The sequence below is a fragment of the Nicotiana tabacum genome, chromosome 23 (assembly GCF_000715075.1).
Source record: "Nicotiana tabacum cultivar K326 chromosome 23, ASM71507v2, whole genome shotgun sequence".
In the NCBI taxonomy this organism is placed as follows: domain Eukaryota; kingdom Viridiplantae; phylum Streptophyta; class Magnoliopsida; order Solanales; family Solanaceae; genus Nicotiana; species Nicotiana tabacum.
In genome coordinates this window covers 27,973,332-27,994,725 of record NC_134102.1, presented here as the reverse complement: position 1 = coordinate 27,994,725, position 21,394 = coordinate 27,973,332, and the positions used below count along the sequence as shown (strand labels likewise).

General features: G+C 38.1%; 1 protein-coding gene across 1 annotated transcript; it reads left to right on the top strand.

Moving 5' to 3' along the window:
• The first annotated feature begins 13,670 nt into the window (after window positions 1-13,670).
• LOC107791575 (aspartyl protease family protein 2-like) lies at window positions 13,671-15,429 on the top strand. Its single transcript, XM_016613663.2, has one exon. It carries the CDS (start codon window positions 13,775-13,777, stop codon window positions 15,197-15,199), a length of 1,425 nt encoding a protein of 474 aa, XP_016469149.1. The 5' UTR covers window positions 13,671-13,774; the 3' UTR covers window positions 15,200-15,429.
• Window positions 15,430-21,394: the final 5,965 nt, after the last annotated feature.

The following is a 21,394-nucleotide window of genomic DNA, read 5'->3' as shown; positions in this document are numbered from 1 at the left end:
TTTCACTTCAAGAATGCCTTGCAAAGGCATATCATGCTTCCTTATTATTGTTCTAGTTCTCTGACATCTATCACACTTTTTCACAAATGCGTGAGAATCTTTGAAAAATTTCAGCCAATAAAAATTCATCTGCAATACTTTAGCGGTTATTCTATCTCCATCATGATGACTATCATATAGTAATGCATGCAGTCATACAAAATAGCCTTTATCTCCCCCTCTAGAATACATCTTCGCACTAATTGATCGATATTACCCATAGATAAAGCCTCACCTCATGTAGAAACCTCCTCCTGCCTTCAATAGTCAAGTCTAGTGGCATCACCCTGCTTATAGTAAAATTCATATAGTCTGCATACTATGGTGCAGCATCACATATTATGACGAATAATTGCTCATCTGGAAAGGTTGCTTTAATCACACTTCCATCAGCTCTATGATCTCAACTTTTAACCTGGACAAGTGATCGGGAACTTGATTTTCTATTCTTTTTTTTTTTTTAAATCTCAAATATCCAAGTCAAAAACCTACAAAAAAAGAACATAACACATTAGTCTCGTTTAGCATCTTTCTTCTCAAATAAATACTTCCTGCGTTTTAATTCAAGTATCTTACTTTCCTTTTTAATCTATTTAAAAAAAACGTCTCTTTCTAAATTTGGTAACTCTCCAATTCTAACATTCCACATGCTATATTTAAAACCACAAAATTTAAAGGGTATTTTGGTACATTATACTCTTCTTTAATTTAAGATCACACGTTTTAAAAAAATTTCTTATTTTTTTAAATTCTGTACCTAGTCAAATAAAGACACTTAAATTAAACATAGATGAATAAGGGCAGCAAAATTTTTAGTTTGGTATGTTGAACCACCATATATCTCACAATGAAGAGCTATTGCATACCTTCACTGAATATCCACAAGTAGCTCTTGCCCTATTTTTGATTGTGCTGGCACAATTTTCATTTAGCCTCTAGGCGATAAGTTGTAGCGACATCTTTTGGTGCTTTCGGGAGGTTTTACTTTTATTCCTCTTTCATTGTACTATTTATTTTGATATTAATATACAAGTAGGGGTCAAAGATAAACAACTCATAACCACGTGATGTGAAAGCTCCCGTGGATGATCTCATGATCCCAAAATTCTATCGGAGATAGGCGTGATGATACATAATCTCTAAGACTAGAAAAGCCTAACATATGAGGGATTCTGACAAAAATAATGACTAACAATATTAAATAAAGCTGATAAGTCTCATGAATACATCAATACTGCATAACAATCACAATATTTCTCAAAATCCGGTGGAACTGAGTCATAAGCTCTAAGAACTACAGTACAAGTCTCAAAATACAATACTGTTCGATGCAAAAATAAATAGTAGAAAAGACAATGGTAGAAGGTGACTCCGAGTCTTGCGTAGTGACGAGGCCAGGTCAAGACACCTGCTAGGACAAAGAAAACTGAACAGAGTATAATATAATCTAATAACGGAGAGCAAGGAAATAAATGACAACAAAGCAGTGCAATAATGTAAGGCTAACAACGGATATTACAGCAAATAAAGGACAACAAGAATGAGCATATGATAAGAACAAGCAATCAAATACAGTCAAATACAAGTGATACAAATGAAGGAATAACAAAAACCGTTCAACCAACAAGCCTTTTTAACATAGAATGTACAACATGAATCACAACCGACGCACCACACCTCATATCCACGTTTCACAATTTATAATCACAATCTTTCTTATATCGCCGCGTGAGCCTTGCATTTATTTTAAAAATATTTTTTCAGAAATAGCTACACATGCTTTAACCCCCTTTTTTCATCGCATGGCTTCAAGTAATTCATTTACTAGCAACACGTGTATAAATCCCACCTTATCTTACCGCACGCACATCAACCCCTATCCTTATACCGCCGTATGCGTATCAATATCACAACACAATAATCAACTAGCACCACATGTTCCCATATGCCACAATATTGCCAAAATCAACAATACCGATGTTACTACAACATATAGCCCAAGGCTTAACTACAATGTGTACAAAATCGCAATAGCAACAAAGGAATGAGAAACAACTTGTCACGACCCGAATTTTCCACCTTCGGGGCCGTGATGGCATCTAATATTTCACTTGTTAGGCAAGCCAACGTTAGAATAATCTTAACCATTTTAAAATAAATTAAATTAAACGGAAGTCAATTAATGAAATAAAGTGCAGAAGACCATAAGTACTGAATCATCAAAATACATCCCCGAATCTGGTGTCACAAGTACACGAGCTACTAGAATAATACATATAAAGGGTTTGAATAAAATTTAAGTTGTTTGAAAGATAATACACAGCTAAGATAAAGTAGAAGGAGACTTCAGAATTGCGGACGCTGTGCAGTTATACCTCAAGTATCTTCTGGGTAGCTGAATTCGAGCAAGTCTATGGTGCGCCGTTGGGACCAACTCCAAAATATGCACAAGAAGTGCACAGTGTAGTATGAGTACAACCGACCCCATGTACTCCGTAAGTGTCAAGCCTAACCTCGACGAAATAGTGACAAGGCTATGACAAGACACCTACATAAACAACATGTACATGTATATACAAATACGAAGCAACAATAACACAATAATTAATAATTTATAAATTTGGGAGGGAACATGCGAAATGGAATAATATAAAAAATTTCAGCAGGAGAAGTGTCACGCAGCAGCCAATTAATTCGTCAACAATAAAATAAGTAGCTGATAATATAAAAATGGCACGGCACCACCCTTCGTGCTTTTACTCTCATTCTCCGCATGAATTTATAAATAAATAATAATATTGACACGGCATCACCCTTCGTGCTTTAGCTCTCTTTCTTTCCACAGTATGATGAATAAATAATTTAAATGGCATGGTATCACCCTTCGTGCTTTAACTCTCTTTCTCACTTCATAATTCAATAAATAATAATGTGAAAATATCACGGTATCACCCTTCGTGCTTTTACACTTTTTCTCTCAATGGCAAGGATAATATAAATAATATAAATGGCACGGCATCACTCTTCGTACTTTTACACTCTTCCACAATATTCAACAATAATTAAATTAACAATAATTTCATGAATAATAATCAAATAAATAATAATAAACTTAAACGAGAATAACTTAATTAAATAGGCAATTATTCGCAATGAACAAATTGCTCCCGCATGCTTTGACTCAACCACAGCGCATAAGTACTCGTCACCTCACATATACATTGTATCCACAACGCATAAGTACTAGTCAAGAGGAGGGCATATACTATGATGAGACTTTTGCTCCAGTTGCAAGATTGGAAGTAATTAGACTCCTCATAGCCTTTGCTGCTTACATGAAATTCACTCTCCATCAGATGGATGTCAAGAGTGCCTTCCTCAATGGCAATCTAAAGGAAGAAGTGTTTGTCAAGCAACCTCCGGGGTTTGAAAGCAAGAAGAGTCCTGATCATGTGTAAAAACTTGACAAAGCAATTTATGGGCTCAAGCAGGCGCCAAGAGCATGGTATGAAAGATTATCAAAGTTTTTGCTTGAGCATGACTACAAGAGAGGTAAAATTGATAATACTTTGTTCTTGAAAGAAAAAGGTAAAGATCTCTTGGTAGTTCAGATATATGTTGATGATATAATCTTTGGAGCAACTACTGATAAGTTAAGTAAAGAATTTGCTAAACTAATGGGGAGTGAATTTGAAATATGCATGATGGGTGAGCTTAATTTTTTTTTAGGCTTACAAATTAAATAAAATTCAAATGAAACTATGATCCATCAGAAGACGTATGTAAATGAGTTGCTTAAAAGGTTTAAAATGGAAGATTCCAAAGAAATTAACACTCATATTGCAACAGCTACAAAGTTGGATATAGATGAACCTGGTTCATCTGTCGATAAGAAGTTGTATAAGGGAATGATTGGCTCATTGTTATATCTCACTGCTAGTAGACCTGACATTGTTTTCAGTGTAGGCCTTTGTGCAAGATTTTAGGCAAATCCAAAAGAGTCTCACTTGACTGATGTCAAGAAAATTTTGAGATATCTAAAAGGCACCACTGATCTCTGTCTATAGTATCCAAAAGGTAGTAATTTCAATCTAGTGGGATATGCTGATGCTGATTATGCAGGTGTTCTAGTGGATAAAAAGAGCACCTCAGGTATAGCACACTTTTTTGGCTCATGTCTTGTGTCTTGGGCTACCAAAAAGCAAAATTCAGTGGCCTTATCTACTGCTGAAGCTGAGTATGTTATCGCTGCTTCATGTTGTGCTCAATTGTTGTGGATCAAACAACAATTAATGGACTTTGGAATTGATGTTGGTTGTATCCCCATTTTTTGTGATAACACTAGTGCTATTAGTATGACCAAGAACCCGGTTCACCACAAGAGAACTAAGCACATAGATGTTAGGCATCTCTTTTTGAGGGATAACTATGAAAAATGGTTGATCACTGTGGAATTTTGTATTACTGACAAGCAAATAGCTGACATCTTCACAAAAGCCCTAAGTAGAGATCACTTTGAAAGGAACAGGTTAGAATTAGGGATGATTAAGATCACCTAAAAGGACCAGTTCAGAATTCACAACGAAAAAAATAAAAAAGAAATTGAAAAAAAAATAGTTTTGGTTAGAAAATCTAAAATGTATATATAATTAGATTAATTTTTGCTCAGACTCATACTTTCATTAGTATACTCTTGTGCCATGTGTTAAAATGACTCATTAATCTCTAATGATATTTTCTCTATTTTGGCAAATGTAGACTTACACAAGAGAATTATCAGTGAAGAACCTGGTTCATCAAAATAACACAGTATATTTTCTACACTCTGCATAATTTGAAATAATAATATTTTGATCATGAGTTGCCGTTAAATACTCTCATCTTCCAAACACAATCAAATTCTCTTCTCTCCAATACCCAAGCACAAAAATGGCTAACACTCCTGAAAATCCTTCATCCCCACCCAAGGAAATCTGAAGACTCATTTAAATCTGCTACTGAGGGGTAAGAAACAGTTTCTTCTAAAACTGAACATGTATCTTCTGGCCGTAAATTTACTCCTGAGACAATTTCTGAAGTTGATACAAATTTGGAGAATAGGTTTGTGCTGGTAGGGTCTATAGCAAGTGTTGAAACTACAGAGTCTGGAGGAATTGATGGTAAAAATGAAAAAGAAAAAGAGAGCAAGGGTGTTCGAAGTACTGTGAGGGGAAAGGGTAAAAGAGTGGTTGATTCTTCACCCAATCCTGTAAGTTTAACCAAAGACACATGTGCAATGGTTATTTGAAAAACAAATCTGCTGGAGTAGAGGAAAGTGTAAAGAAAACAGGGGGAAGTGGGTCTGGCGAAGCCGCTGAAGGGCTGGTTCAACTTGGAAAAAATATAGATGAACCTGTTTCATCTTAACAGGAAACCCTCGCAGATCTACTGAAGAGAGTGCCTGAAATTTATAATCCAAAGAAAAAAGGGATATTGGTACAAGCAAGGATCATTTTGGGGAAAATACGCTGCTTGCTTGTGACTATGAAGTCCATGCCACTCCTAAAGAATCTGGTTCATCCAAGAAGGTACCAGTGAATAGCAAGGTGCGAGCCTTGGTGCAACAAAGTGGGGCTAAGGATGCTGAGATTGAGAGGCTGAAGAAAAAGTTGGCTGAGGTGGAGACTGATAAAGATGCTCTCAGAACTGAGCTGGCAAGAGTAAAGGAGAAGAATGATGGCATTCTTCAGGATATGCTGAAACTCCTTCAAGCCAAAAACCAAGCACCTAGTTCTTCTCAGCCTTAAGCCTCCTAGCCTAGTGTAGATCAACCAGTGACCCAGTTCGGGATTATTTTGTTGTGTTTGCTCATGTTTCCAGTATGTTTATTTCTTTTTATGCTTTGTGGAAGAATCGTATCAATCATCAATGAAATTCACTGTCTTGTGCTCTAACTGTTTGTTTATATTTCCTTGATGGTTAAAATTCTTAGCTTGATCTATGATAATTAATCCATGATTGCATTTGAAGTAAACCCAGTGGCCATGAGTAAGTTTTAAAATCTGGTTATCTCACTTTTTTTATGCAACTTTTCGATAATGCCAAAAGGGAGAAAAAGGTTATGCTTTACACTTTGAACAGTGATGTTTTATAACTTAATGAATCTGGTCCTTTATGATAAGTGGAAATTATTCTAACATTGTGTTGATGTTGAGCTAAGTTGAAACAGGGCCTAAGCTTATGAAAAGCACAGAGTTTGTCATCATCAAAAAGGGAAAATTTATTGGCCTAAGTGAAGGTTAGTTTTGAAGATTGACAAAGAAAGCTCAGGCATGAACCAGCTCCATCCCTTGTGTGCATAGACACGGGCAGATTCGAGCATATGGGATGCACGTGAAGGAGATAAACTTAACTTGTTATAATTGATATCTCCTGATCGAAAAGGGTTGCATAATTGAGAAGGAGAAGGACTCCTTAATTAATATCTCCTGATCGAAGAGGGTTTTATAATTGATAAGGAGAAGGACTCCTTAATCAAAGAGAACACTATCTAAGATAAAGGAAAGAGTTAGAGGTTGAGATCAACTAGAACTCTTCCACCAAGGAAAAGTAGCATTAGAACTCTAGTTATTTTCTACTCTACTAACTCTATAAATCGCAGGATGTTCTCATTCCACGGTGACACACAAAAGCAGAAGTTAAACGTAAACTGAGAGCAAAATAGCAAGGCATTTTGCAAGCAGTTCGTGTGTGATTCAAGTGTGCGAATCTAAAGCTACATGAACCAGATAGAAGAACTAGTTCCAAGTGTCTGTCTTTTATTTTAGTTCAATTGTAGTAGGTGCTTTTCATAGTGTACCTTTCAGCTTTATCTAGAGGGAATTGTAATAGGTACTCAGAGTATTCAAGTTAAAGTTAACTTGAAGTTGTCGCAACAGTTAGAGGTTGTGTGTCACAACGGGATTAGAGTTAATCCTAGGTTTACAAAAGTATTTTGTAAATGTAGTTTTTTGGCTCAGTGATTTAGTGACGAATTTTGGGAAAATCCTACTGGGAAGTAGGTGGTGGTTTCTTCACCTTTTAATCTTGGTGGTTTTCACGTAAAAATTCTTGTGTTCTTTAATTTCTACATTTATTATTCCGCAACAGTAGTAAAAGGAACACATAGAAGAACCAGGTTCTTTTATAATTTGTGCACGCAAAAATTGGACACCCCCTTGTGTGGTATTGAAGTCAAAACATCAATGAGCAAATCCAAGTTGAGTAATACTTGATTTCTCTCATCAAGGATGGAAATCGAAATCTAGTTTGCACCTTAGAGCCTTCAACAAACTGTTCAAATATTTCATACTTAGTATAAACAAGTAAGAGAATAGAGGATCACCCTGCCTCACCTTTTTTTTCGCAGCAAAAGGTAGAGTATGATTACCATTTATGACAATTGAGTAAGATGCAATTCTAACACAGCTTAGGATCCACCTAACAAAATTTTTTGGAAAGTTCAAACCTATAAAGATCTGCTCCAAGAATACTCATTCTAAGGAGTCGTAGGCCTTTTGCATGTCGACTTTGACTCATGGCTAAGCACAATATTGTCATTAATAACCATGCTTGGGACAAAGGCAATTTGACTGCAATCCACCAAATAGTCCATGACATTTTACAATCTGTTGGTGAGCACTTTGGAGATAATTTTGTATAAGGTGGTGCAACAAAATATTGGTCTGTACTCTTTAATAGAGGATACATTTTTTACTTCAGGGATCAAAGTACCAGAAATACAGTTTATAGACATGTACATATCAGAGGTTTCAAAAAATTTGAGCACTTCAGTTGTTACCTCCTCTCCAATGGTCGGCCATGCTTTTTGAAAAGAATATGAGTTAAAGCTATCGCACCCCGATACCTTTAAAACATTAACATCTTCAAAGAAGGTATTGTTAGATGAAACTATTGATCTCTCTTCAAAATTGGCCCCTCAGAATAGTAGGTTGTATAGCAGGAAGTGAGGCACTTGCAAAGCCTAGCAAACTCTAGTAGAAACCACCTATCAATTCTCTTCTACACCCTTTGCATCCTGTATCAATTCTCCAGTAGCTGCAGTGAGTTGTTTAATATTATTTTGTGCTCTCTTTCCTTTTATGTTTGTAAAGAAGTATGTTGTATTTGAGTCACCCAATTTAAGCCATTGAATCTTTGACTTTTGCTTGTAAATATTGTCCTTAACATGTTCCATCTGTCAAGTTGTTTCGTTAGTTCCTTTTCTGTTTCAAATTTACCAGGTGGTTAATTAGTATCTCTCATCTGCTCTTGCAATTCTTTCAGCTGACCCCTGATACTTTGAATCCTATTAGCCACACCAGTGATTTCTTTTTTGTTAAACATATTTAGAGCTTTTTCTAACACTTTTCAGTTTCAACCGTTCACTCTTTATTCTTCTTGCATGTGTTGTTGAGTTTCAACTATTTTTGACAACCTGCTCAAAACCAAGGTGGTCTGCCAAGCAATTCAGAAACCTTAATAACTTCTTCCTAGTGTATGAAACATTATCAATCTCAATGCTGACTGGAGTACGGTCTGAAAAATAAGGATCCATTACATAAACTCGTAGTGGAGGCATTAGATTCATCCATTGAGTAGTAGCCAAGGCCCTATCTATCTTACTATAAATATGGTTGTTTATCCAAGTAAAATATCTGCTAGTAGTCTGCAACTCTATCATCCCACAAATCTCTAGAAATCTTCTAAAGTCTCTTGTCTCACTTTCGTGCACTTTACTCCCATTAGATCTGTCATTCATATCAAGTACAACATTGAAGTCCCCGATTATTAGCCAGAGCCTTGTCAGATGTTCTTCATGTTCGCTTAGCTTCCTTTCACAACTCACTTCCATTGGAAATTGTATACAGTCCATACTTAGTTGTGAAGTGAAATTCTATACTGGTAGTATGATTCTTAAAGGCCAAACACATATACAGCCCATTCAACTTGACTCTATTTTTCATTTTGGCACTCTATTGTTCCATTTTGTCCCTCCAACTCTATTTCTTATGTTTCATTTCAACACAAAAGCTGAAACCAGTACAAAAAAATATAGCGTGTGTGTATACACAAATCTGAGGTGTAATAAATATCAAATTAAATGTTGCCACCTGGTTTTTTCACCCTTTATTTCATATAAGCTTGAAGTTTGAAGTGAATCTATGTCTCAAGGAAAATTATTTTTTTATAATGGAATGGATATTTGTTCTTGTAGATTTGAAGTTGAACTGAAAGTATCGTGGACACCAAGAAATTCAGGTCGGGTATTTTAGTATTGACCCGTTTGACAAGGATGAACAACATTTAATTGGATATTTATTACACTTCAAATTTGTATATACACACGCGCTATATTTTTTTGCATTGGTTTCAGTTTTTGTGTTAAAATAAAACATAAGAAATAAAGTTGGGGGGCCAAAATGAAACAAGGTTGAGATAGAGTGCCAAAATAAAAAATGGGACCAAGTTGAATGGGATGTATATGTATTTGCAGAGGCGGATTCAGGATTTGAAGGTTGCGAGTGCCACCATGTTATGCATACAGTATACATGTCAGTAGCTACAAAAACAGATTAGGAATAATGGGTCGGTTCAGTTAGTTTTTGGTTAATTTGAATAGGTCTTTCATTCACAAAGCAAATAAGTTCGATTTTAGTTCAAATTTGTAACGCTTAATTTAAACACATTCTAAATAAAAATGCAAAAGAAAAATAACATTTCATGAAAGAGCGCCTCCAATATAAATATTTGCTTAAAGAATACCTTAACTACACTATATATTCATTGTTTGACTAGATTAATTTACTTGTATTGTTCTTTGTTTATTTTTTCATCTTAATTGTTGAGTTATATGACAATTATTTTCAAAGAAAAACCTTCAACATTCAACCTATGATCTATCAATCAAGCCATTTAATTTTTTTCAAAACCCAATAGAAGATATTGCTCAAATTATATTCCAATATATAAATTAATATCGTTTCATTAAAAATAAAAAAATTATATGCTAATTAAAAATAATTCAAATTACCTATAGAAAATAATTGTTCATAAAGTAAAGTATAACGATAGCAACAAAATGAGGACTGAAAGTTAAAAAAATAAAGAAGAGAGACTTAGCAAGTAATAAAAGGAGGGAAAGAATAAAAAAGAAGAAAAAGAGGTGAGGCCCTAGGGCTCATCTGAAAATAAAAGAAATTTTAATAAATAGAAAAAAGGAAAAATTAAAGGAGCTACTCCAACAGGGAATCAAACTTGCATTCATGAGGCCAAGTAAAGCCTTCAAAGGGAAGGCTGAACCAATGGCACCCGCTTCCACTTTGTGACTTCTGGGTACCATTCTATCAATTTATATGTTTCTTTACGGAAATATTATGTACATAGTAAGAATTTTAGCGAAGCGAGCGGGTGCTGTGATGCCCCTACCTCGTAAGGTAGATCCGCCCCTATGTATTTGGCCATTCTTAAATAATCTGTAGATGAACTGTGGATGTATCTCAAGAACAGTGAACTAAATGATGTTAGGTCCCAGATAATCCATATTCTGCCTCTAGTGCTTTTAGAAGCATTTGTCCACCAATCTCAACCATATTCAATCTTATTCATTATTCGAGCAGCTTTTGCATTTTGGGTTCTATACTCTCCTTTTGCTTATATATCTTATTCATTCCTTTAACATTTTAAGTCACTAGATTTACTGGGATATATATAGTGTTTGCGCCCTTGAACCATTCTCCCCATAACTACATTGCCCCTTTTCTCCAGTATATATTTCTTCTAATCTTAACAGTTGCATATCAGGCACATTTAAAGGACTAAACATATTACGAGTAATCATTTTGGTTGGTTCAATGTGTACTTGCTGGGCACTTTTGTTTGCAGCCTTTCTCCTAGTTTCCCGCCAACCTTCTTCCACATCTATTATTGTATCACTATGGCCTGCTATCCCAACATCTTCTCATTTCCCTATGCTTTAACTTATTCTGGAATTTCAGGATTCTAACTCTTTTTAGTTTGCCAAATCTGTTGATGTTATTGTTTCTTCTCCTTTGGATTTTGTACCACTCCTTAGGTGCCTTATTTACTTGAACATGTTTGTCGAACTACCAATCATGCCCAACTTGCAAACAGGTTGTACCGAAGGGCAGGCATCCCATCACATTGCAACTCTTGCATAAAAGATTTTGAAAAAATGGCATCCTTCCCGCTTAAACTTGCACCTAATTGTCAACTCGATAAATAAATTTACTATAATTTTTTTATTTGAACGCCTCAACTTGACAGAATGATTAATATTAAATTAGTTTGATTGTTGACTATGCTTATATGGAAGTGACATATGTAATGTGTACAAAATACATGCAAATCACGCAGAAAATACGCCTGAGTACAACATTTTGATTTAAAAAAAATACTAAAATCAAAAGAAAAAATTTAAAAATTAAAAAGAAAAGGGAAAAAGCACCTTGTTTCCCATCAGTACTCGCCTCTCCTCTCTTTTTTCTTTTCACCAGTAATCCCTCCCTGTTTATCTCCAACCAGTCCATCTCTTTTTTTATCCAGTTCTTCTCATTATCTTTCAAATCTTTCCCATCTCTTTTTCTTATTCTTTCTCAAATATAGTGAGTGGTTTGAGTAAAAAAATGTTATGAATTTTGAACTTAAGCGAGGAGAGAGCGAGCAACTAGGAGTTTTTTGGGTAGATTCGATCTGAAGACATGTGATTTTACTTATCTCTTATGATTTGGGACTTTTTAAAAAAGATGTGGTAGTGGCTGCCATTGGGGGTTTTCTGGTGGACAAAAATTCTATCCCTAATTGAATTTAACAGAAATAAGAAGAGAAGAAGAAAAAGGATGAAGGAAGCCGACTAATTTCTTGAATTTGGAGTTTGGTGGAGGCTTTTCTAGTATTTTACTAGGTTTTTTTTTAGGGGGGGGAGGTGTTTGAAATTTTGATAAATGAATTTTAAAAGTAGGACCCACAAATAACATATGTCAAGCAATAAATAGTCTAGCATATGACGTGTTTGACATGTGAATGTAATTGATATACACTCTCGATTAGAAGTGTTTATTAGTAATCATTCTGCCAAGTTGAGGTGTTCAAATGAAAAATTTGTAAGTTTATTTATCGGGTTAACAATTGAGTGCAAGTTTAAGTGGCTAGGAGGCCATTTTGCCAAAATATTTTAATCAATAATGGGATAGTTTTCAATACCTCATGATTGAAGTCAAAGTCCCTACCCACGCCTTCCTAATTACATGCCTGTTTTTCATCATGTTAGGGCCTGAGACCAGTGTTCAAACCCCTCTAATCCGTTTTCCTGGTTTAAATGTTTGGCCTTTTACTCTCTATTTTTTTAGATTTCTTTTTATATGGTTAATGTGATATTAGATTACGTACATTTGGTCCTAGATGGTAGAGTTTCTTGTGTAAATATTACTTATTTTGCTAAAGATTTATTTTATAATTAGAGAGGAAAGTTTGTTTTCATTGCTGTCATTTTCTCCACGGTCGTTCATGCGGTGGGTGAATATATCAAAAGTAGTGTATACAATTGTTTCTAGACAGTGCCTAATGTGGACTGAATAGCTATAACAGTGAGCAGAACGAAATAATTGAAGCAGATTGTGCATCTTTAACTTCAATTTGAGAGAATAGAAAGTGTAGATTGATCAAGTAAGGTTGTTAACCTTTAAAAGGTTGTGCTCCTGATCAATGTCAATATTTAAGAAATGCCAGTGATTATCAAAATTCTTGGATAGCTTATCTATATATCAAAATTCCGCTTGAGTAGCATATTAAATTAAACGAATAATTTAAGATTTTTACATTAATAATTTATATAACTTAATTACATCCAATAAGTAAAGCTCATTAGCTCAAAGAAAAGCAGACATGATAATATTATGTGATGACATTTGTGGTTTTAAGTCAAACAACTCTAACTAACAAAGCTCATAAATTAAGCAGAAGGTCAGAATCACGAGCTATCAAACAACCAATTAACCAATTTTTCTAACACCGTTTCATCATGTCTGGACATTAAAGAGTAAAGACAACATACCATATGTGACCAGACAGTCACATAACAGATGCTCTTCGGTCACCAAATATCAAGACATTGAAAATCCATCAGGATATATCAGCAAGAATACACACACATTGGCATCTTTCTTAACTTTCCAAATTCACTATAAAGTAGCACTAGCTTCCCAACATAGGCGTCACATATTGAGTCCAAAACGCTTTTGATATTTTTTTTGGACAAAAATCATTTTTATACTGCTTAAAAAAAAGGTACATAAATGAGTAAAATATAGTACTATATTGCGAACTAAGTTAAAATATTATATATATAGATCAAAATTATTTTTTATAACTATATATTAAATCTTGAACTATCCTTTATAAAATTTTTGTATATATATAACTATAAAATCCTTTTCTGTATACACCAAATTCCATATATATAGAACAAAAAGTGAAAAGGGTGAGTAGGTGGCTGTTGTAGGGGATCGATGTGGTCCTTTCCTGCATGGAACATAGTGCCATCAGTCGTTCAATATTTCCAGCACCCTTTCTTTTAAGGTCAAAAGTTCACACACAAACAAACAACGACTCTATCACCTATTTATACTCCCAATGTTCACCTCACTTACTCTCACTCTCTCTTTTCTCTACCCACTTTTTCATTTCATCCCTCTCTACAATGGAAGGGAAACTCATTTCAATTCCATTTCTCTTCACTTTGTTCACCCTTTCCATTTCTGTATCATCTGTTTCTCTTCAATATCAAACACTTACCCTACGCTCTCTCCCTGAACCTCAATCCCTCTCATGGGCCACTCAAGATTCCTACGACTTTCAACCCCTAAATTCCCAAAATACCCTTGCTGTACAATTACACCACGTAGACTTAATCACTCCTTATACATCCTTATTCAACACCACACCACATGCATTATTCAAACTCCGTCTTCAACGTGACGCCGTTAGAGCCGAACTCCTCTCTAAACTCGCTGAAGCGGCTGCTAACGCTAATGCCACCGTTAAAGACTTCAGCAGCTCCGTCATCTCTGGTCTTGCTCAGGGTAGCGGCGAGTACTTTACACGCATAGGCATTGGTACTCCACCTAAGTATGCTTACCTGGTTTTAGACACTGGTAGCGACGTTGTTTGGATCCAATGCTTGCCATGCAGACAATGTTATAATCAGTCCGACCCGGTATTCGACCCGAGTAAATCATCCTCATTTACTGGGCTCTCCTGTGATTCTCCTTTGTGTCGCCGGCTTGACTCGCCCGGCTGTAACAACAAAAACAAATGCCTTTACCAAGTCTCCTACGGCGACGGTTCATTCACCGTCGGCGAATTCTCAACTGAAACTTTAACGTTCAGAAAGACACGTGTCAGCGATATAGCATTTGGTTGCGGCCATGATAACGAAGGTTTGTTCATCGGAGCTGCTGGTTTGTTGGGTTTAGGGAAAGGGAAACTTTCATTTCCGGGTCAAGCCGGTAGCCGGTTCGGTAATAAATTCTCATACTGCTTAGTCGACCGGACCGGTTCTCCTAAACCGTCTTATCTCATTTTCGGCGAATCAGCAGTTACTCGAAATACCATTTTTACGCCTCTTTTAACCAACCAAAAACTAAACACATTTTACTACGTGGAGCTCACCGGAATCAGCGTCGGAGGTACTAGGGTTCCTTTGATTACATCGGAGTTGTTCAAGCTCGGTGCTAACGGTGACGGTGGGGTCATTGTTGATTCGGGTACGTCAGTGACCCGGCTGACCCGACCCGCTTACGTGGCGCTGAGGGATGCTTTCAGCTTAGGTACTAAAAATCTGAAGAGAGCGCCGAATTACTCATTGTTCGACACGTGTTATGATTTGTCGGGTAAAACCGAAGTGAAGGTTCCAACGTTGGTGTTACATTTTAAGGATGCTGACGTGGCATTGCCAGCATCGAATTACTTGATTCCGGTGAGTAGTGAAGGGAGATTCTGCTTTGGATTTGCGGGTACGGCAAGCAGGTTGTCTATAATTGGTAATATTCAGCAGCAGGGTTTCCGGGTCGTGTTTGATCTTGCGGGTTCGAGGTTAGGGTTTGCTCCACGTGGGTGTGATTAATCACAGATTAAGAATACTTGCTTGGAAGTTGAAGCTCTGTTTATTCCCATAAAAAGGTTCATAGCTTTTTTGTGTAAGTTTTTGTTTTCATGGTTAGATGAATATGTGAAAAAAAAGGAAGAGAGGGGATTTAGACTTTGTAGAAAAAAGAGGAACATCTTCACATGTTGTTTGTTTGCATTATGTGCTAATGATAGTATGGTACAGCGTAATACTATCCTTTACCTCTTCTCAAATAGACCTTTTAAATTAATCAGTAATGGTAACTTCAATAGAATCATTACTCTTCCCATTTCAATTTAAACAGGATAGTTTGACGAGAAACGGAATTTAAGAAATTAATATAAGACTTTTAAAATTTGTGATCTTAAAAGGGGTAAAAAAATTTGCGGGGCCATGACCTTTATATTGTTATAAAAGTTTCTCGTTAAAGTTAAAATGGGTAAAATAAAAAATTTAAAATTAAATTATTTTTAAATTTAAAATTATGTCATTTATTTTGAAACAAATTAAAAAGGAGAGTATATCATCTAAGCAAAACCGAAAATTTTTTAAAGTAACATTTTTTCTCAATTTTTGGTTAGCTACTCGAAAAGCGGGATCTCAACCAGTCTACTAGTCAAATTAAGAAATGTCTCGCACAAATATGACTTTGCATATTAGATTACTATGTGACAAAAAATAGTACTCCATCTATTTTAATTTATATGAACTCATTTGATTGGACACGGAGTTTAAAAAAAGTGGGAAGTCTTTTGAACGTGTGGTATAAAATGAAGCACATATATATTGTGTGGCTATAAATCATTGCATAAAGATAAATTATTTCCAAATAGGGAAAGTAGTCATTCTTTTTGGCACGGACTAAAAAAGAAATAAGTTCACATAAATTAAAATGGAGGGAGTATAATTTTCGGTTAAACTATTTAATTTATATTTTCGGTTAAACTATTTAATTTATATAGTAAGGGGTTAAATCTAGTTAATAATAATAATTCTAGATACTAATATCTAAAACATACAGTAGGTGGGACAAATCCCGTAAATAGTTGATGACAACAGGCGCAGAATATTCTTAAAGCATGAACATTGATGGAGATATAACTAACAATAAATGACAATAAATGACATTTAAGTAAATAAGGAGAATGATTCACCAAATAATGGATTGGTTAAATGAATGTTTCTCCTGACAATGATAAGTGACCGATAGGTCCAAGATTTGTATGAACAATCCTTGGAGGTGGAAAGGTGGGGAATAATATGAACAAGAATTTTTATCAAAAGGTAGTCTTGGTATTCTTTCAAAAGAGAGAGAATCTTCTTCTCTAAAGTGTTCTTATCAAAATGAATATTACATGCCTCTACCATTATCTCTTATTTCTATATATATGGGGTCTTTCACTAGGAAACCTTTATAGTACAAAATGAAGGGTATATTCACTAGAATATTTCCTCTTAATATCCTATCTTGACAAATTAGCCGTTACAAGTCTTATCATCAATATCCAATATCAACCTCGACCTTGTTGACATTTCGACTAAGACTCCTATCGACGTCTCGATTACGACTCATGTCGGCACCTCGGCCAATGACTTTGCTGCATCCTGGGCGAGCTCGACCGACTCTTTCCTTAATGCCATATTACGCTAAATTTCCTAGGGACTGATTTTGGCCTATACCTGACCAAAGCTCGATTCTCGGAGTGAGCTCCACAGTGGCCTTCGTGTACTTCTTCAAGGAAGCGTCGCATCTGATTTGGGCCTAAGTATTCCGCCAGAGGGCCGCCATATGTCCTTTTGTACAAGTCGTTGTGAACGATGTTGTATCTGACCGCTTGCATTCACAGCTTCTTGGCATCTTTTTTATCGTTAGGGAGTATGCCATCCTGCAAATATGTAATAATACGGTTGCGCCATTCCCAAGTAAGGTTTTGGTTCTTACCACGATTTGGCCTATCGATGAGTTGAGAAGGTGGACCACATTTTGGTCTCCGGTTGTAATGTTTTTGGTGGTTGCAACTAATTTGGCGAGGTCGTCCGCCTCGATATTCTGTGCCCGGGGAATATGGTTGAGCTGACATTCGTCGAACTCGGGTAGTAGTTTGCAGATTTTGGTCTGGTATTTTTGTAACCTCTACTCCTTGATTTGAAAAGTCCCTATGACTTGGTTGACCACGAGCTGAGAATCGCAGCGCAACCTTAGCCGATTCGCCCCGTATTTGAGTGTTAATCTTAATCCTGCAATTACGGCCTTATACTCGGCCTCGTTGTTAGTCATGTTCGGGCACCTTATAGATTGGAGAATCACTTCGCCTATTGGAACTTCGAGTACGAGTCCCAGCCCGGACCCCGACGCGTTAGATGCGTCGTCGGTGTACAGGACCCAGAGGTCTTGTGTTGGGGAAGAAGCGTGGGCAGCTTCCTATTCTACTTCAGGCATTATTTGCGCACGGAAGTCGGCGAGGACTTGTGACTTTATCGTCATTTGCGGTCGATAGGTAATATCGTGCTTGCTTAGTTCGATAGCCCATTTGGCCAATCTGCCCGATAGTTCGGGTTTGTGTAAAATGCTTCTTAAGGGGAAAGTTGTGACGACCGAGATGGGATGGCATTAGAAATACGTCTAAGCTTTCGTGAAGCTTTGACTAAGTCCAGAGCTAATTTTTCAAGATGGGGGTACCTGGTCTCGGTGTCGACTAGTGACTTGCTAATGTAATAGATGAAAATTGCATACCTTTATTTTCTTGGACCAAGACTGCGCTCACAATTACTTCGGACACGACGAGGTAGACGAGGAGGGACTGTCCTAGTTCTGGTTTTGAGAGAAACAGTGGCGAGGACAAGTACACCTTTAATTCCTTCAGGGCTTGGACGCACTCAGCGGTCCATTGGAGGCCGTTTTCCTTTTTGAGTACGCCGAAGAACTATTGGCACCTATCGGAGAATCGTGAGATGAACCTTGAAAGGGCGGCGATACGGCCAGTCAGCTTCTGGGCCTGCTTTTTGGTTGTCAAGCTCTCTGGTATCCTGTCGATGGCCTTGATTTGGTCGGGATTGATCTCGATACCCCTCTAGGACACTAGGAAACCCAAGAATTTCCCTGAGGCCATGCTGAATACACATTTTTCGGGGTTCAATTTCATGCCGTATTTCCTGAGTATACCAAAGGCTTCTTTTAAGTGGTCGATGTGATTTTCTTTCCTTCTGGATCTGACCAGTATGTCATCGATGTATACCTCCATCGTTTTTTCGATGTATACCTCCATCGTTTTTCTTTCCTAGTCCTCTTCCTCCATAAGGATCTGGTTGTAGCCCGAGTAGGCATCCAAGAAACTTAGTAGCTCGTGCTCGGTTGTTGCGTCGATGAGCAGGTCGATATGAGGTAGTGGGAATGAATCCTTGGGGAAAACTTTGTTCAGTTCGGTGAAATCTACACACATCCGCCACTTACCCTTCTTCGTTTTTACCACGACCACGTTGGCGACCCATTGGGGGTACTTCGACTCCCCGACGGAACCATTTTCCAATAATTTTATACTTCTTCGCGCACTGCATCATTGATTGCGGAGTTGAACTTTCATCAAACTTGCCTCACCGGGGGTAGAGTAGATCGACGTTTAATTTGTGTGTGGATATCTCCTTTGGGATACCTGGCATATCTACATGGCTAAAAGCAAACAAGTTTGTGTTAGCAGTTACAAATTCATGAAAATTACCCGGTTCTTGAAGTTTGCAGCCGATGTATGCTTTCTTGCTGTGGTCGTTGCCATCTAATTGGATGGGGTCGAGGTCCTCTACGGTCGATCCTGCGGCCTCAACCGAGTCGGGGTCTTTGATGACGTCTTTGCTGTCATTGCTTACTAACCTCGACCCTGTTAATTGCTATGCCTCTTTCTTTCTATCTCTCATTTGTTGGGTGGTCGTGCAGTCTATGGCGGTGCGGTAGCACTCTTGGGATGTGCGTTGCTCCCCGCGTATGCTGAATATGCCTCACGGAGTTGGGAATTTGATGACTTGGTACAAGCTGGAGGGTATAACTCTCATGGTGTGTATCCATGGTCGCCCTATTATGGCGTTGTATGCCGTGTCCTGGTCCATGATGTGGAATGTGGTCTCCAGAGTGATGCCACCCGCCAGGTCAGGGAGTGTGATCTTGCCGGATGTTCGTTCAACTGCATTGTGAAAGCCTATTAGTGTGATGCAGCGTGGTACTATCTTGTCCTCGAGTTTCATTTGTGTGAGTACTCGAGGAAGGATAATACATGTGCCGCTCCCATCATCTACCATAATTCATCTCACGTCGGTATCTAAAATTCGTAAAGTAATAATGAGAGCGTCATAGTAAGGAAATGCCAAACCGTTGGTATCTAACTTATCGAAGATGATACTTTCTTCGAGTTCATCATACCGTTCGTGTGTGATCGACCGTTTGAGCTTGTGGTTTGTGGTAAACTTCACGTTGTTTATGGAAGCGTCATCCCTGCCACTGATGATTATGTGGATGGTGCGGGCTGGCGAGGGAGGCTTCGGCGGCCCTTGATGTTGTTCACGTCCCCTGGCAAAGTTGGTCCTTCCCCGGTCGCTTAGCAATTCTTTGAGGTGTCCCTGTCGCAACATGTTTACGACCTCCTGTCTTAGGGCGATGCAATCTTCGATTTTGTGTCCTCGTTCTTGGTGGAACTCGCAGAGGGCGTCTGATTTTCTGGTATTCGGGTCCGACCTCATCTTTTGTGGCCACTTTACCTTTGGTCCGAGATTCTACAAGGCGTAGACGATCTCTGTAGGTGACATGCAAAAATTATGAGCGGATAGTAAATGGGGCATACGTCTCTCATTCTGGTGAGTCCCTGTTCTTGATCGAGGCGGGCCTTCTTCATGGCGAGATGAGGATACAACGGTAGTTCTAACATATGGGAGATGTCGTTCCCGGTTTGGCCGTGAGGCCGCTGGATCTCTTCTGATATCACTTCTCCGATATTTTCTAGATTTCACTTGTACTGAGGTCAGTCGATGAGTCGGCCCATTTAGGTCGTCTTCGTCTTCTTGAACTTTGGACAATACGCATTATGTATTTCGTTCCAAATCGTTGGGGGATATTTCGTAAGCCGGCTTAATAATTTTCCTGTCGCCCTTGAACCATTTCTGTTCAGCTCGTTTTGAAAAGCAACTACCGCCATTCCTTCTGATACATTGGGTAAGGTCATTCTTGCTCGGTTAAAACGGGCGAGGAAGTCCCTCAGTCCTTCTCCCGGGGACTGTTTGATAGCAAATATGTCATTCACTCTTGTCTCGGCCATCTTGGCCCCGACATTGGCCATCACGAACTTATCGGCCATATCCTCAAAGGTTTCGATGGAACGTGCTGGCAGTTGTGAGTACCAGGTTAATGCATCTCCCGTGAGGGTTTCGCCGAATATTTTTAGCAGAATGGAGGATACTTGTTCTTTGGCGAGGTCATTGCCTTTCACGGTGGTGACGTAATGGGTCACATGATCCTCGGGGTCAGTCGTGCCATTGTATATTTTCAGATAAGGCGGCATTTTAAAGGTCTTTGGTATGGCATGTGGGGCAGCGCTATCACTGTATGACTGCTCGATGAACCGACCGACATCTCTCTTCGGCAATAACTTAGGAGCGTCCGGTATTTTATCGACCCTTTCTTGGTGCTCTCTCATTTGATCCCGAAGTGTCTTGTTCTCGTTTTCCATTTCCTCCTTCCTTTTCAGAATGGCTGTGAGAGCGTCGTCGCCTGCATTGTTAACAACATTGTGAATAATACCTGTCGTCGTGGATGGAGGCTGATCATGTTGCTCATCCACTGGTGATGCAGCACAGGTTCTTGCCTTTGATGCGGCCACATACTGGACAGGCTTATGGAGCACGCTGGTCAGTGTATCAATTAGCCAAGCCTCGAGGAGTTTCTTTATCGCTGGCGGTGTCTCCTCTCCCATGGATGTGGAGGCTGTCGTGCCAAGGGATTTTGTGATGCTGCAGTGGGGAGGGGGTGATCCACCTCGCCTAGGAGAGGCATTGGGCGTTGTGTCCTCATCCACTGCCTCAGACCTTTCGTGGATGATGTCCATGAGGTTGGTTGGGAGGTCGCTCATTATTCTCGTTATTTCTTCTGTTACCTGCCATGTTAGATCTATGCATGTAGAGAGAAGAAGGTTCTTCTTTTTGTTTTTTTTTGTC